Consider the following 13,942-nt stretch of genomic DNA (forward strand, 5'->3'; position numbering starts at 1 on the left):
TATGCTTATCTACTGCGTTCTCTCGTGTTTAAGGGTATACAGAATGAGTTTTTCGATGAAGAACTAGATTTTTTAGGTGGATGCATTTTCTAAAAATTTAGACTCTCCTGTTTAATACCATGTATAAAATATTTGGATGACATGAATAGAACTATTTTAAATAATTTTTTAAAATAATTTCGACACACGTTGTTCTGCACCTTGTATATGAGACGCGAAAAATACCTGATAGACAGCCTTGCCAGAGATATAATTGAGCACAAGAGTTAGCTTTTCAGTTGGCTACACTGCTAGACAGTTGACAATAGATTCTGCACCATTTGTATTGTTTCCTTTGTGAGTACATCCATGTCATTGTTGTGAAAGTTGTATGTGGAGAAGTCATGGAGTTCTCTTCCTTTCAACATGCCAAGACCTAGTCTGAAGCAAGAAGAAAACTAGCTGGAATTGAAGAAGAATACAAGAAACTAAATGCTGGGACTACAAGATATGAGGTAATTAATGTCTCTTTATTATCAGACGTTTTGGAGAACGATGGGTGCTGCAAATAATGTGGAAAATGTGGTGTTTCATTGTAAACAAACTTACATGCAGGACTTGCTTGTGAATTACAGTTGATGTGCAGTTATTGCAAACACAGTGTTACTTTCTTCAATTCCTCACGTTACTGAAGATACAGGTAAAGTATAAGATATAAACATTAGACTGGTTTATGGATTATGATGTATAGGAAAGGGCAGGGCTGCAGGTGCCATGTTGTGTGGTGTGATGACCCTCCCTCCTCCACCTTCAAAATTTAACAAACACTTAATTGCAATATGCTCTGCTGTAGAAGATATGGCACAGGAAAACATGAAAGATGCTGTTGAGGAAGCAGTTGTTGAAAATAATAGTAGCAGAGACTTGTCCATAGCTTTTGATGGAAGCTGGCAGAAGAGAGGCCACACATCTCTGAATGGTGTAGTAACAGCTACAAGTGTGGACACTGGTAAGGTAGTTGTGGCAATACTTTCCAAGCATTGCAGATGCAAGGAGAAAATGAAAAATAAACATGAAGAGGAGTGCATGGCAAATTACTATGGGTCAAGTGGTGGCATGGTAGTTGCTGGTGTAAGAAGTATTTATCAACGCTCAGTAAAATGGTACAACGTTAGATACATAAATGATCTTGGAGATGGTGACTCAAAGGCTTTCAAAGAAATTGAGGAACTGAGATCCTATGGTAACGATGTGAAAATTTCCAAACTGGAATGTGTTGGCCATGTTCAGAAAAGGATGGGATCAAGACTTCAACGGCTCAAGGCTAGCATGAAAGGCAAGAAATTGAGCGATGGAAAAACTTTAGATGGGGAAAAATAGACAGACAGATGCTACAATAGATCATATTCAGAAGTGCTATGGTCTAGCAATAAGACAGAATACGTCAGATGCAGAATTAATTAGAAGAGCAGTCTGGGCTCTGTTTTTTCATACAGTTTCAAACAATGAGAATCCCCAACATGGGCTATGTCCAAAAGGAGACAATAGTTGGTGCAAGTACAACAGAGGCAAGGTAACTAAGAAACAATACAATAACTCTCCTCACCTGCCATAATGGGTGAAATAAAACCAATATTCCGAGACCTCGCAGATATTAGTCTACTAAAGAAATGTCTTCATGGCCAGACTCAAAATCCAAATGAGTGTGAACCATGTGATATGGAATAGACTACCTAAAACTGTGTTTGTGGGTACGAACACACTTCACTTAAAAACTTAGAAGCTAATTTCCTGTAACATTAGTTTCTTTGTGTATAAGGTACATTTTCTCAGGGCCTATTTATAGTAGAAAGATGAAATTTTCTGTAGTTGTTCCTTAAGACCTTCTAATATATCTGAATTCAAAGATATTTGGAATTATTTTGTATTAATGGATGTAAATTTTAAAATACTCGTTAAAATGTATAACTTTTTTAACATTTACAAAAAATAAAATATCTGAAAAACTATAAATTATTTTTTCTAAATTAATAATTCAGCATAAAAGCAGAACATATCTCTGCGTTCTGTGAAAAAAATCAAGAGTATCGTCCAAATAACAAATGAGACAATGTTCCTAACTTTTAGCTCAATTTAACATTGTAAGGATAGAGCATTCTGTATACCCTTAAGACATTGTTTAGGTGTGTATGCAATTGATGCGTCCTGATTCCAGGTCAACCGTGTATTTCAGAGTTTGGTACGACTATGTTCTTCAACAATGAGACACCTACAATAAAGAATTCACTTTCTGTCTTATTATAATGCTTCTTTCTGTCTTATTATAATGCTTCTTTCTGTCTTATTATAATGCTTCTTTCTGTCTTTTGTGTACGTTACACTGGTCCACTTATATTTGTTTGGTTCTTCAGTATCTCTTTCTTTTGTAATGGCGGCTGAATTTTTTCGTTGTTTGTCAGTTGTCCCACTCTGCGTATTTGCCGAAGTAGGTCCATCTAATACTAAAGTTTTTTTTCATATGCACAACACTTCTCACGTTTCCATTATTTCCTTTCTTTAGTAATGTCAGTTCTGCTTTCAGAGCATCAATGTCACTTTGAAGTAGATGAATAATTTCGTTCTTAAAACTTAGTGTGGATGTTAGTGGTGGATTTTCGTCACTAGTGTAGTTGAGGCATGTCCACTGAATATCGTCATTTATAAATTTCAGACACACGTTTGCGCACCTCTCGTGTAACCAAAAGTTGCACTTAATGCATCGAATTCGTTTGACTACACGTTTTTTATACTTTCTACACAAAGAACTATTTAATTTCAACTGATTTTGGAGCATCCTATCACCACAAAATCCTACCGGCGCCATATTGGAAGGAGCATGAGTACTTGGGTAAATGTGGAACTAACAGGAGCAGTGTAGTTAGGACTGTTATAAACCATAAAGTGTAAAATATTTTAACACATTAACTCATTTGTAGCCAGGTATTTGAAACTGACTTTTACATGGGAGTCTGATTCTTTAAAGAATATAACTTAAACAGTAAGGATATAAGAGTTGACTATGGGACACCATACTGTCATTGATGATCATTATTTTAATAAATAATACTAGCCTATCTATGTTCAGGGTGTATACAACCCGGGACAACCGGGAGATCTGGGAAAAAACCTGAGAATTGTTTCATCCAGGAGAAAACTGGGAAGAGCCCGGGAATTCCGGGAATTTGTTTTTTCTTTTTTTCTTTTCTTTTCTTTTTTTTTTCCTTACACCCTCCCCCCCCCCCCCCCCAACAGTTAAGTTTTTATTATAATTTTGACTGGTAAGAACCGATACTCTGCCAAAGGATATTACTATATCCCGGTACTACAGAATAATACTTCAACAATAAAACAAAAGGAAAAATGAAAATAACTTAAATTGCAAAGGAAATGCGCCATATACGACGACACACACGGTGCTCATGCAAGCGTCTGCCAACAGCAAAATGTATCAAAGGCTCTAGGAAGTATATGCAGTGCTTCATAACAACAAATTGCCCCTGATGAGCGTGCAGTCACAACTGTTAACATTAAATTCAGTTTAGCAGTTAAAAGTGGGCTCGTGCATATGCGCAGTTGAGTCGTGTTCCAGTAGTAGATTCTCCCGCTTCTGGTTACAGGAATATGGTTTTTGGCTGTGCAATCAGTTGCAGCAAGTAGCTAGATGCTACCGGGAAAAGGTGGTGCCAAGTCCATATTCCTGAGGAAAAAAAGACTTGTCACAAAGCGCCTAGCATCCAGCGCCCGTTGGCCTATAGATTATTCATACGATTCTGAAATGCATCCTTTTTGGTTTTTGAACATTTTTGAGCATAGTGTACGTGATGTCTGTGTCAGAAGAATCCTCGTTGCATGTGGAGTAAAGGCAAACAGATGAATGCCAATCTGTGTCTGCTTATGTGGTTGACTGGATTTGCAAACAATCAGCGTTGTTTTAATTATTAGTGAAATCCAGAGATTCAGGCTGACTTGTACATAAAATGACTAACAGGAATGACTCCTTACCCTCTCCCTTGAAACCCACATCCTTTTGTCTTTCCCTCTCCTTCCCTGTTTCCTGAAGAAGCAACCATTGGTTGCAAAAGTTAGAATTTTGTGTGTATGTTTGTGTTTGTTTGTGTGTCTATCGACCTACCAGCGCTTTTGTTTGGTAAGACACATCATCTTTGTTTTTAGATATGTCCATAATGTAGGTTTTTTATGTCGATAAATCCCCTTCCTCCTTCCTTTTTGCTTAATGTGAATCTTTCTGTTGCTGAATGTATGTGATGTATTATTATTATTATTATTATTATTATTATTATTTAGTATTGACCCAGTTCACAAATATCGTAGATCGGGATATAGCGGGTAGCCTCCACGTGACGCGTGTTTACATGCAGTGATTTTGCTGTTTCCCTTTAGTTTCCTCTCATGTCAAACGAAAACAAAATGGATATCAGTGCTGGGAGCTATCAAGTGAATTGAAATACATTCACACAATTACGGAAGGCTAAAATATGTTACTAGTTCCAAATTTTATTTTATTTCCACCTTTCTGACAGTCAAGCATTAATCACCATGCAGAGCAATGAAGTTATGTTTGTCTGTTTTCTAAAAAAATTCGACTTTTATTAACCTTTTCAACAGTACTGGCTAGTTTCAACTGTTCGCTGCATTTCAAGTGCATGTTTTTATCCTATAGCACGTATGGCATTATGCCATAATAAAGAACCAAAATTTAAAAAGGGAAATGGATAGGTTAAAGTTAGATATAGTGGGAATTAGTGAAGTACAGTGGCAGAAGAAACAAGACTTCTGGTCAGGTGACTACAGAGTTATAAACACAAAATCAAATAGGGGTAATGCAGGAGTAGGTTTAATAATGAATAGGAAAATAGGAATGCGGGTAAGCTACTACAAACAGCATAGTGAACGCATTATTGTGGCCAAGATAGATACGAAGCCCACACCTACTACAGTAGTAAAAGTTTATATGCCAACTAGCTCTGCAGATGACAAAGAAATTGAAGAAATGTATGATGAGATAAAAGAAATTATTCAGGTAGTGAAGGAAGACGAAAATTTAATAGTCATGCGTGACTGGAATTAGAGTGTAGGAAAAGAGAAAGAAGGAAACGTAGTAGGTGAATATGGATTGGGGCTAAGAAATAAAAGAGGAAGCCGCCTGATACAATTTTGCACAGAGCACAACTTAATCATAGCTAACACCTGGTTTAAGAATCATGAAAGAAGGTTGTATACATGGAAGAACCCTGAAGATACTAAAAGGTATCAGATAGATTATATAATGGTAAGATATTTCTTGGGGCAGATGTGGACTCTGACCATAATCTGACCTGTAGATTAAAACTGAAGAAACTGCAAAAAGGTGGGAATTTAAGGAGATGGAACCTGGATAAACTGAAAGAACCAGAGGTTGTATAGAGTTTCAGGGAGAGCATAAGGAAACAATTGACAAGAATGAGGGAAAGAAATAAAGTAGAAGAAGAATGGGTAGCTTTGAGGGACGAAGTATTGAAGGCAGCAGAGGATCAAGAAAATTAGAGAGACCTTTGGAGAAAAGAGAACCACTTGCATGAATATCAAGAGCATAGATGAAAACCCAGTTCTAAGCAAATAAGGAAAAGCAGAAAGGTGGAAGGAGTATATAGAGGGTCTACACACGGGCGATGTTCTTGAGGAGAATATTATGGAAATGGAAGAGGATGTGGATGAAGATGAAATGGGAGATAGGATATGGTGTGAAGAGTTTGACAGAGCACTGAAGGAGCTAAGTCGAAACAAAGCCCTGGCAGTAGACAACATTCCATTGGAGCTACTGAAAGCCTTGGGAGAGCCAGTCCTGAAAAAAACTCTACCATCTGCTGAGCAAGATGTATGAGACAGGCGAAATTCCCTCAGACTTCAAGAAGAATATAATAAGTCCAATCCCAAAGAAATCAGGTGTTGAGAGATTTGAAAATTACCGAACAATCAGTATAATAAGCCACAGCTGCAAAATACTAACGTGAATTTTTTACAGACAAATGAAAAAACTAGTCAGGGACAAATGAAAAAACTAGTCAGGAAAGATCAGTTTGGACTCCGTAGGAGTGTTGGAACACATGAGGCAATACTGACCGTACGACTTATCTTAGAAGCTAGATTAAGGAAGGTCAAACCTACATTTCTAGCATTTGTAGACTTAGAGAAAGCTTTTGACAATGTTGACTGGAATACTCTCTTTCAAATTCTAAAGGTGTCAGGAGTAAAATACAGGGAGCTAAAGGCTATTTACAGTTTGTGCAGAAACCAGATAACAGTTATGAGTCGAGGGACATGAAAGGGAAGCAGTGGTTGGGAAGGGAGTGAGACAGGGCTGTAGTCTCCCCCTGATGTTATTCAATCTGTATATTGAGCAAGCAGTACAGGAAACAAAAGAGAAATTTGGAGTAGGTATTAAAATCCACGGAGAAGAAATAAAAAGTTTGAGGTTCACCGATGACATTGTAATTCTGTCAGAGACAGCAAAGGACTTGGAAGAGCAGTTGAATTGAATGGCCAGGAGGGTATAAAATGAAACTCAACAAAAGCAAAACGAGGATAATGGGATGTAGTCGGGTGATGCTGAGGGAGTTAGATTAGGAAATGAGACACTTAAAGTAGTAAAGGAGTTTTGCTATTTGGGGAGCAAAATAACTGATGATGGTCGAAGTAGAGAGAATATAAAATGTAGACTGGCAATGGCAAGGAAAGCGTTTCTGAACAAGAGAAATTTGTTAACGTCGAGTATAGATTTAAGTGTCAGGAAGTCATTTCTGAAAGTATTTGTATGGAGTGTAGCCATGTATGGAAGAGAAACGTGGACGATAAATAGTTTGGACAAGACGAGAATAGAAGCTTTCGAAATGGGTGCTACAGCAGAATGCTGAAGATTAGATGGGTAGATCACACAACTAATGAGGAGGTATTGAATATAAATGGGGAGAAGAGTTGTTTCTGGCACAACTTGACTAGAAGAAGGGATCGGTTGGTAGGACAGGTTCTGAGGCATCAAGGGATCGCCAACTTAGTACTGGAGGGCAGTATGGAGGGTAAAAATCATAGAGGGAGACCGAGAGATGAATACACTAAGCAGATTCAGAAGGATGTAGGCTGCAGTAGGTACTGGGAGATTAAGAAGCTTGCACAGGATAGAGTAGCATGGAGAGCTGCATCAAACCAGTCTCAGGACTGAAGACAACAACAACAACAACAACAACAACAACAACAACAACATAATGTTGCTACAAGAAAAGCAAAGCTTTCACATATAATATTGGTCTCTACCGTTAATAAGATGCAATAGAAGCTAAGATTTCACATATAATAATGATCTTTTTTCGCTGGTATTAAACTTTAAGATACGTCACACAAACGTGCCAGTAAAATTTTTAATAATGACATGAACAGCTGCTCTTAAGGGTTCAAAATTAATATAAGTTGCTCGTCATCAACAAGTGGGTTTTTAAATGAGAGTCAAATGCTCTGTGATTTAAGAAATTCATGGTACATTCTCACACATAGTTCAACTTAGGTCGCAGGAAAATATTACGAATGACGCTTTGAAATGCATTTCTTTGAAAATAAATATCCTTGTACGTGTTAGAAATAGGTTTGTTTCAGCAGTTGCCAGAGATAGCAGATAACAGGCAACACCGCGCTTGCACAGCTACCATGACTTAGGAAGCCCATATGTACGTACGTACGTGTAAAACATTAAAACATCATACATTATGTCATAAAAGAAAAAAGACATCAGAGAATACTCGAAGAGCATCGGAATTTTGTGAACCATACTACAATGTGCTCATTTAAAGTGCATACTTAAAGTGCACATTCGTATGGAGATTCCCAGTAAAGTGGACCCAGACCTGAAGTAAACTTTTCAGTGTGGTTTTTGGGATGTAAATTTTCTTGGAGCACAAGTACTATATTATATCATTTTTGGTTCTTTGTTGTTGTTGTTATTGTTGTGGTCTTCAGTCCTGAGACTGGTTTGATGGAGTTCTCCATGCCACTCTATCCTGTGCAAGCTTCTTCATCTCCCAGTACCTACTGCAACCTACATCCTTCTGAATTTGCTTAGTGTATTCATCTCTTGGTCTCCCTCTACGATTTTTACCCTCCACGCTGCCCTCCAATACTAAATTTGTGATACCATGATGCCTCAGAACATGTCCTACCAACCGATCCCTTCTTCTGGTCAAATTGTGCCACAAACTTCTCTTCTCCCCAATCCTATTCAATACTTCCTCATTAGTTATGTGATCTACCCATCTAATCTTCAGCATTCTTCTGTAGCACCACATTTCGAGAGCTTCTATTCTCTTCTTGTCCAAACTATTTATCGTCCATGTTTCACTTCCATACATGGCTACACTCCATACAAATACTTTCACAAAAGACTTCCTGACACTTAAATATATACTCAATGTTAAAAAATTTATCTTCTCCAGAAACGCTTTCCTTGCCATTGCCAGTCTACATTTTATATCCTCTCTACTTCGACCATCATCAGTTATTTTGCTCCCCAAATAGCAAAACTCCTTTACTACTTTAAATGTCTCGTTTCCTAATCTTAATTTCCTCAGCATCACCCGACTTAATTTGACTGCATTCCATTATCCTCGTTTTGCTTTTGTTGATGTTCATCTACTATCCTCCTTTCAAGACACTGTCCATTCCATTCAACTGCTCTCCCAAGTCCTTTGCTGTCTCGGACAGAATTACAATGTCATCGACGAATCTCAAACTTTTTATTTCTTCTCCATGGATTTGAATACCTACTCCAAATATTTTTTTTTCCTTTACTGCTTGCTCAATATACAGATTGAATAACATCGGGGAGAGACTACAACCCTGTCTCACTCCCTTCCCAACCAATGCTTCCCTTTCATGTCCCTCGACTCTTATAACTGCCATCTGGTTTCTGTACAAATTGTAAATAGCCTTTCGCTCCCTGTATTTTACCCCTGCCACCTTTAGAATTTGAAAGAGAGTATTCCAGTCAACATTGTCAAAAGCTTTCTTTAACTCTACCAATACTAGAAAAGTAGGTTTGCCTTTCCTTAATCTTTCTTCTAAGATAAGTCGTAAGGTCAGTATTGCCTCACGTGTTCCAGTATTTCTACGGAATCCAAACTGATCTTCCCCGAGGTCAGCTTCTACTAGTTTTTCCATTCGTCTGTAAAGAATTCGTGTTATTATTTTGCAGCTGTGGCTTATTAAACTAATTGTTCGGTAATTTTCACATCTGTCAACACCTGCTTTCTTTGGGATTGGAATTATTATATTCTTCTTGAAGTCTGAGGGTTTTTCCCCTGTCTCATACATCTTGCTCACCAGATGGTTGAGTTTTGTCAGGACTGGCTCTCCCAAGGGCGTCAGTAGTTCCAATGGAATGTTGTCTACTCTGGGGGCCTTGTTTCGACTCAGGTCTTTCAGTGCTCTGTCAAACTCTTCACGCAATACCATATCTCCCATTTCATCTTCATCTGCATCCTCTTCCATTTCCATAATATTGTCCTCAAGTACATCGCCCTTGCATAGACCCTCTATATACTCTTTCCACCTTTCTGCTTTCCTTCTTTGCTTAGAACTGGGTTTCCATCTGAGCTCTTGATATTCATACAAGTGGCTCTCTTTTCTCCAAAGGTCTCTTTAATTTTCCTGTAGGCAGTATCTATTTTACCCTTAGTGAGATAAGCCTCCACATCCTTAAATTGGTCCTCTACCCATCCCTGCTTAGACATTTTGCACTTCCTCTCGATCTCATTTTTGAGACGTTTGCATTCCTTTTTGCCTGCTTCATTTACTGCATTTTTATATTTTCTCCTTTCATCAATTAAATTCAAAATTTCTTCTGTTACCCAAGGATTTCTATTAGCCCTCGTCTTTTTACCTACTTGATCCTCTGCTGCCTTCATTATTTCATTCCTCAAAGCTACCCATTCTTCTTCTACTACTGTATTTCTTTCCCCATTCCTGTCAATTATTCCCTTGTGCTCTCCCTTAAACTGTGTACAACCTCTGGTTCTTTCAGTTTATCCATCTCCCATCTCCTTAAATTCCCACATTTTTGCAGTTTCTTAATTTTTAATCTACATTTCATAACCAATAGATTGTTGACAGTCCACATCTGCCCCTGGAACTGTCTTGCAATTTAAAACCTGGTTCTTAAATCTTTCTTACCATTTTATAATCTATCTGAATCCTTTTAGTATCTCCAGGGCTCTTCCATGTATACAACCAACTTTCATGATTCTTGAACCAAGTGTTAGCTATTATTAAGTTATGCTCTGTGCAAAATTCTACCGGGCAGCTTCCTCTTTCATTTCTTAGCCCCAATCTATATTCACCTACTACGTTTCCTTCTCTTCCTTTTCCTACTGTCGAATTCCAGTCACCCATGACTATTAAATTTTCGAATTCCTTCACTACCTGAATAATTTCTTTTATCTCATCATACATTTCTTCAATTTCTTTGTCATCTGCAGAGCTAGTTGGCATATAAACTTTTACTACTGTAGTAGGTGTGGGCTTCGTATCTATTTTGGCCACAATAATGCGTTCACTATGCTGTTTGTAGTAGTTTACCTGCACTCCTATTTTTTTATTCATTACTCCTGCATTACCCCTATCTGATTCTGTATTTATGACCCTCCATTCATCTGACCAAAGGTGTTGTTCCTCCTGCCACCGAACTTCACTAATTCCCACTATGTCTAACTTTAATCTATCCATTTCCCTTTTTAAATTTTCTAACCTACCTGCTCAATTAAGGAATCTTCCGTTCTACGCTCCGACCCATAAAATGCCATTTTTCTTTCTCCTTATAACGACATCCTCTTGAGTAGTTCTAACATTATGTATATGAATTAAAACTATTAACTTTCCCTGTTTGCGTGTTCGTGCTACTTAAGTGATGTTGCTGTTGGCTGACATGTCCTATGCTCTGAATATCGCCTGGAGAGATCACGTGACATGAGTTATGGCTGGCTTACAAAAGCTCATCGCAATCTCTATTTCAATGATTCAGAAAGCAACACATGGCGTTTGTTGGAATCCCAATGTATACTTTCGTAATACGAGAATACACAGTGTACATGTTGCTGCCCATCAAAGATATTTCCAAAACATGCCTCTGTCCCATAGTTTTGGTTCCAAAAGCGCCGAGAAATTCTACGCCCATCTATGAAACCATTCAAAGGATTGATAAGTTTTACAGTTTCCAGAGTAAATATACTATCACTTAACACAGAAAAAGTGGATTTTCATCTGGGAGAAAGTGTATTTTTAACCGGGAAATCCGGGAATATTATTTTCCTTGTCCGCCTATACACCCTGATGTTCAATTTGTGTAACCTGAAGCCTCTCTTGTATTGTTGTAACACACTTTTATGATATTACTTGGATTCCTGTTAGTGTCGAAAGTTTGGCATCACACTCAAGTTCGTTTTTATTTGGTGTTATTTGCTTGATTGATTCACATGTGTGAGTGTGTGCTAACACGCGCGTGCGCCTATCTGTCTGGTGGGGGTTAAATTTATGAATGGGATCCCAGTTTGTCAGTCTTTGCAGATTTGCAAGGTAATTTTGAGATTAAGAATTTTGCACAGGAACTGCCTTCTTGAAGCCTGCCTGATTGAGATCTCTTGAGTAAGCGTTTATTTTATATTTTATGTGGATAAGTTTATCCTGTTGATCTCATCCTAAATGTGTACAGATGCAGTTTAGGCTGAAATTGAGAATGACTTAAACTTGATCTTGTTAAAGATAAATTTTTCATTCAAAAATATTCAGTTAATTAACTTACTTCCTTGGTTGATACATTTCACTGTAATTCTTTTTCAGGATTTGCTTCAAGAAATCTGGATTTACTGGTAGTAGGCAGCCTACATCTGCTTCAAAAAGTGCCAGAGCTTCTTATTCTGCTGAACTCGAGTTTGTGAACCTACTAGAGGGTGATTTCACCTCAAATCATACAGATCAAGAGTGAATGTGTCAAGTCACTACTTCAAACTTAGCTTAAAAAATATATGTGTAAGTTCCACATGGTACCTCTCCAAAACTACAATGTTTTGATTTTCTGATATTTTACAAGCCTCTCTAAATGAGAGTATTTGTGAAAATGTTGCAACCATAGGTAAAATTGGAAAATTGTAACAAAGAAAACAAAAGTGATGGAGATCTAAGTTTATTTTCAATAAATATTGTTTTTCCAATACTAAAAGACATAATACACACACTTCTTAGCTTTTCATTCTTTAAAATAAACTACGAAAATTTAACGTTTTGCAAATTTCAAAATTATTTTGAAAAGATGAATAGTCACAGGATGTTGACTGTCTTGAAAAATGAAGTGGAAGGACTACAAACTGTCAGCTATGATTTTAATGCATGAAATTCTTAAACTGTCAAAATATTTTTGGACAGCATTTTATAACAAAAATGAAATACAGAATATTTATACTCATTTGTCTTTTTATTATATTATTCACAAATTGCTGTGGTCATCTGTCGACTTTACTTAGTGACTTTCCATAGTGACTTTCCATGGATTGAAATTGCCTACAATGTTAACAATCAAAACTACACTGTTCATTTGGTTTTTTCCATCTGCATCTCTTTGAAGCTGGATAGCTGAGCTGAATTTGCACACGGTCAAGGATGATCCAACAAGGCAGTACTTGGGAAAAGAGAACTGCAAACTGATCCTTTGATGGTGGCAATTTGAAGGCAATTTGGAAGGTTAAAAGTATGTGGTATGCAGATAGAATAGCTAAGTCTCAGGATAAAATTAAAACCATATGGTCAGTCATAAAGGAAGTGGCTGGTCTGCAGAGACAGGTCGAGGATATAGAATCAGTGCGTTGTGGGAATGTCCGTGTTACTGATGAGTCGCATATATGTAGAGTATTTAATAATTACTTTCTGAATGTAGCAGGTGAACTAAATAGAAACCTAGTCCCAACAGGGAATCATATAGCTCTCTTAGGAAAAAGTGTTCAGAGACTATTACCTGAAATTCTCCTCCATGATACTGACAAGAGGGAGATTGAGTTAATAATTAAATCATTAAAGACCAAGAACTCTCATGGATATGATGAGGTATCTAGCAGAATACTGAAGTATTGTTCTGTGTATGTTAGCCCAGTACTTAGCCATATCTATAACTTTTCCTTTAGGAGTGGTCAGTTTCCTGACCGATTACAGTACTTGGTAGTGAAGCCACTTTATAGAAAGGGGGGCAGGGGTAATGTTGACAATTATAGACCTATTTCTATGCCATTGGTGTTTGCTAAAGTTATTGAGAGCGTTATATAGACTAGGTTACTGGAGCATTTAAATTCACATAATTTGCTGTCAGATGTAGAGTTTAGTTTTAGAAATGGTTTAACAACTGAAAATGCTATATTCTCTTTTCTCTGTAAGGTTTTAGACGGATTAATTAAAAGGTGGCAAACACTAGGTGTTTTCTTTGATTTAACGAAGGCTTTTGACTGTGTTGACCACAAAATATTACTGCCGAAGTTGAACCATTATGGAGTAAGGGGAGTAGTTTACAATTGGTTCGCCTCTTACTTTAAGAACAGAAAGCAGAAGGTAATTCTCCGCAATATTGAGAGTAGTAGTGATGTTCAATCCCAATGGATCACTGTTAAGAGGGGCGTTCCCCAAGTTCACTACTGTTTCTTATTTACAAAAATGATAGGGCTTCTAGTATTTCAGGTGATTCAAAAATATTTCTGTTTGCTGATGACACCAGCTTGGTAGTGAAGGATCTTGTGTGTAATAAACCGAATCAAATAATGTAGTTCATGAAATAAGTTCGTGACTTGTGGAAAATAATTTGATGCTAAATCACAGTAAGACTCAGTTTTTACAGTTTCTAACTCACAAT

The 13,942-nt window shown here is 37.4% G+C and overlaps 1 protein-coding gene across 4 annotated transcripts in view; it reads left to right on the top strand.

The window, feature by feature from the left end:
* LOC126266851 (vitellogenin receptor-like) overlaps positions 1-12,514 on the top strand; it is a 294,813-nt gene extending 282,299 nt beyond the window's left edge. For 2 of the 4 annotated variants that reach the window (XM_049971452.1, XM_049971456.1), the window contains one exon: positions 11,893-12,514. In XM_049971452.1, the coding sequence (XP_049827409.1) occupies positions 11,893-12,037 (145 nt within the window). In that variant the 3' untranslated portion in view covers positions 12,038-12,514. The remainder of the gene's footprint in view (positions 1-11,892) is intronic. The other 2 variants (XM_049971455.1, XM_049971457.1) reach the window with 1 other exon arrangement.
* The last annotated feature ends 1,428 nt before the right edge of the window (positions 12,515-13,942 follow it).

The sequence above is a fragment of the Schistocerca gregaria genome, chromosome 4 (assembly GCF_023897955.1).
Source record: "Schistocerca gregaria isolate iqSchGreg1 chromosome 4, iqSchGreg1.2, whole genome shotgun sequence".
In the NCBI taxonomy this organism is placed as follows: Eukaryota; Metazoa; Arthropoda; class Insecta; order Orthoptera; family Acrididae; genus Schistocerca; species Schistocerca gregaria.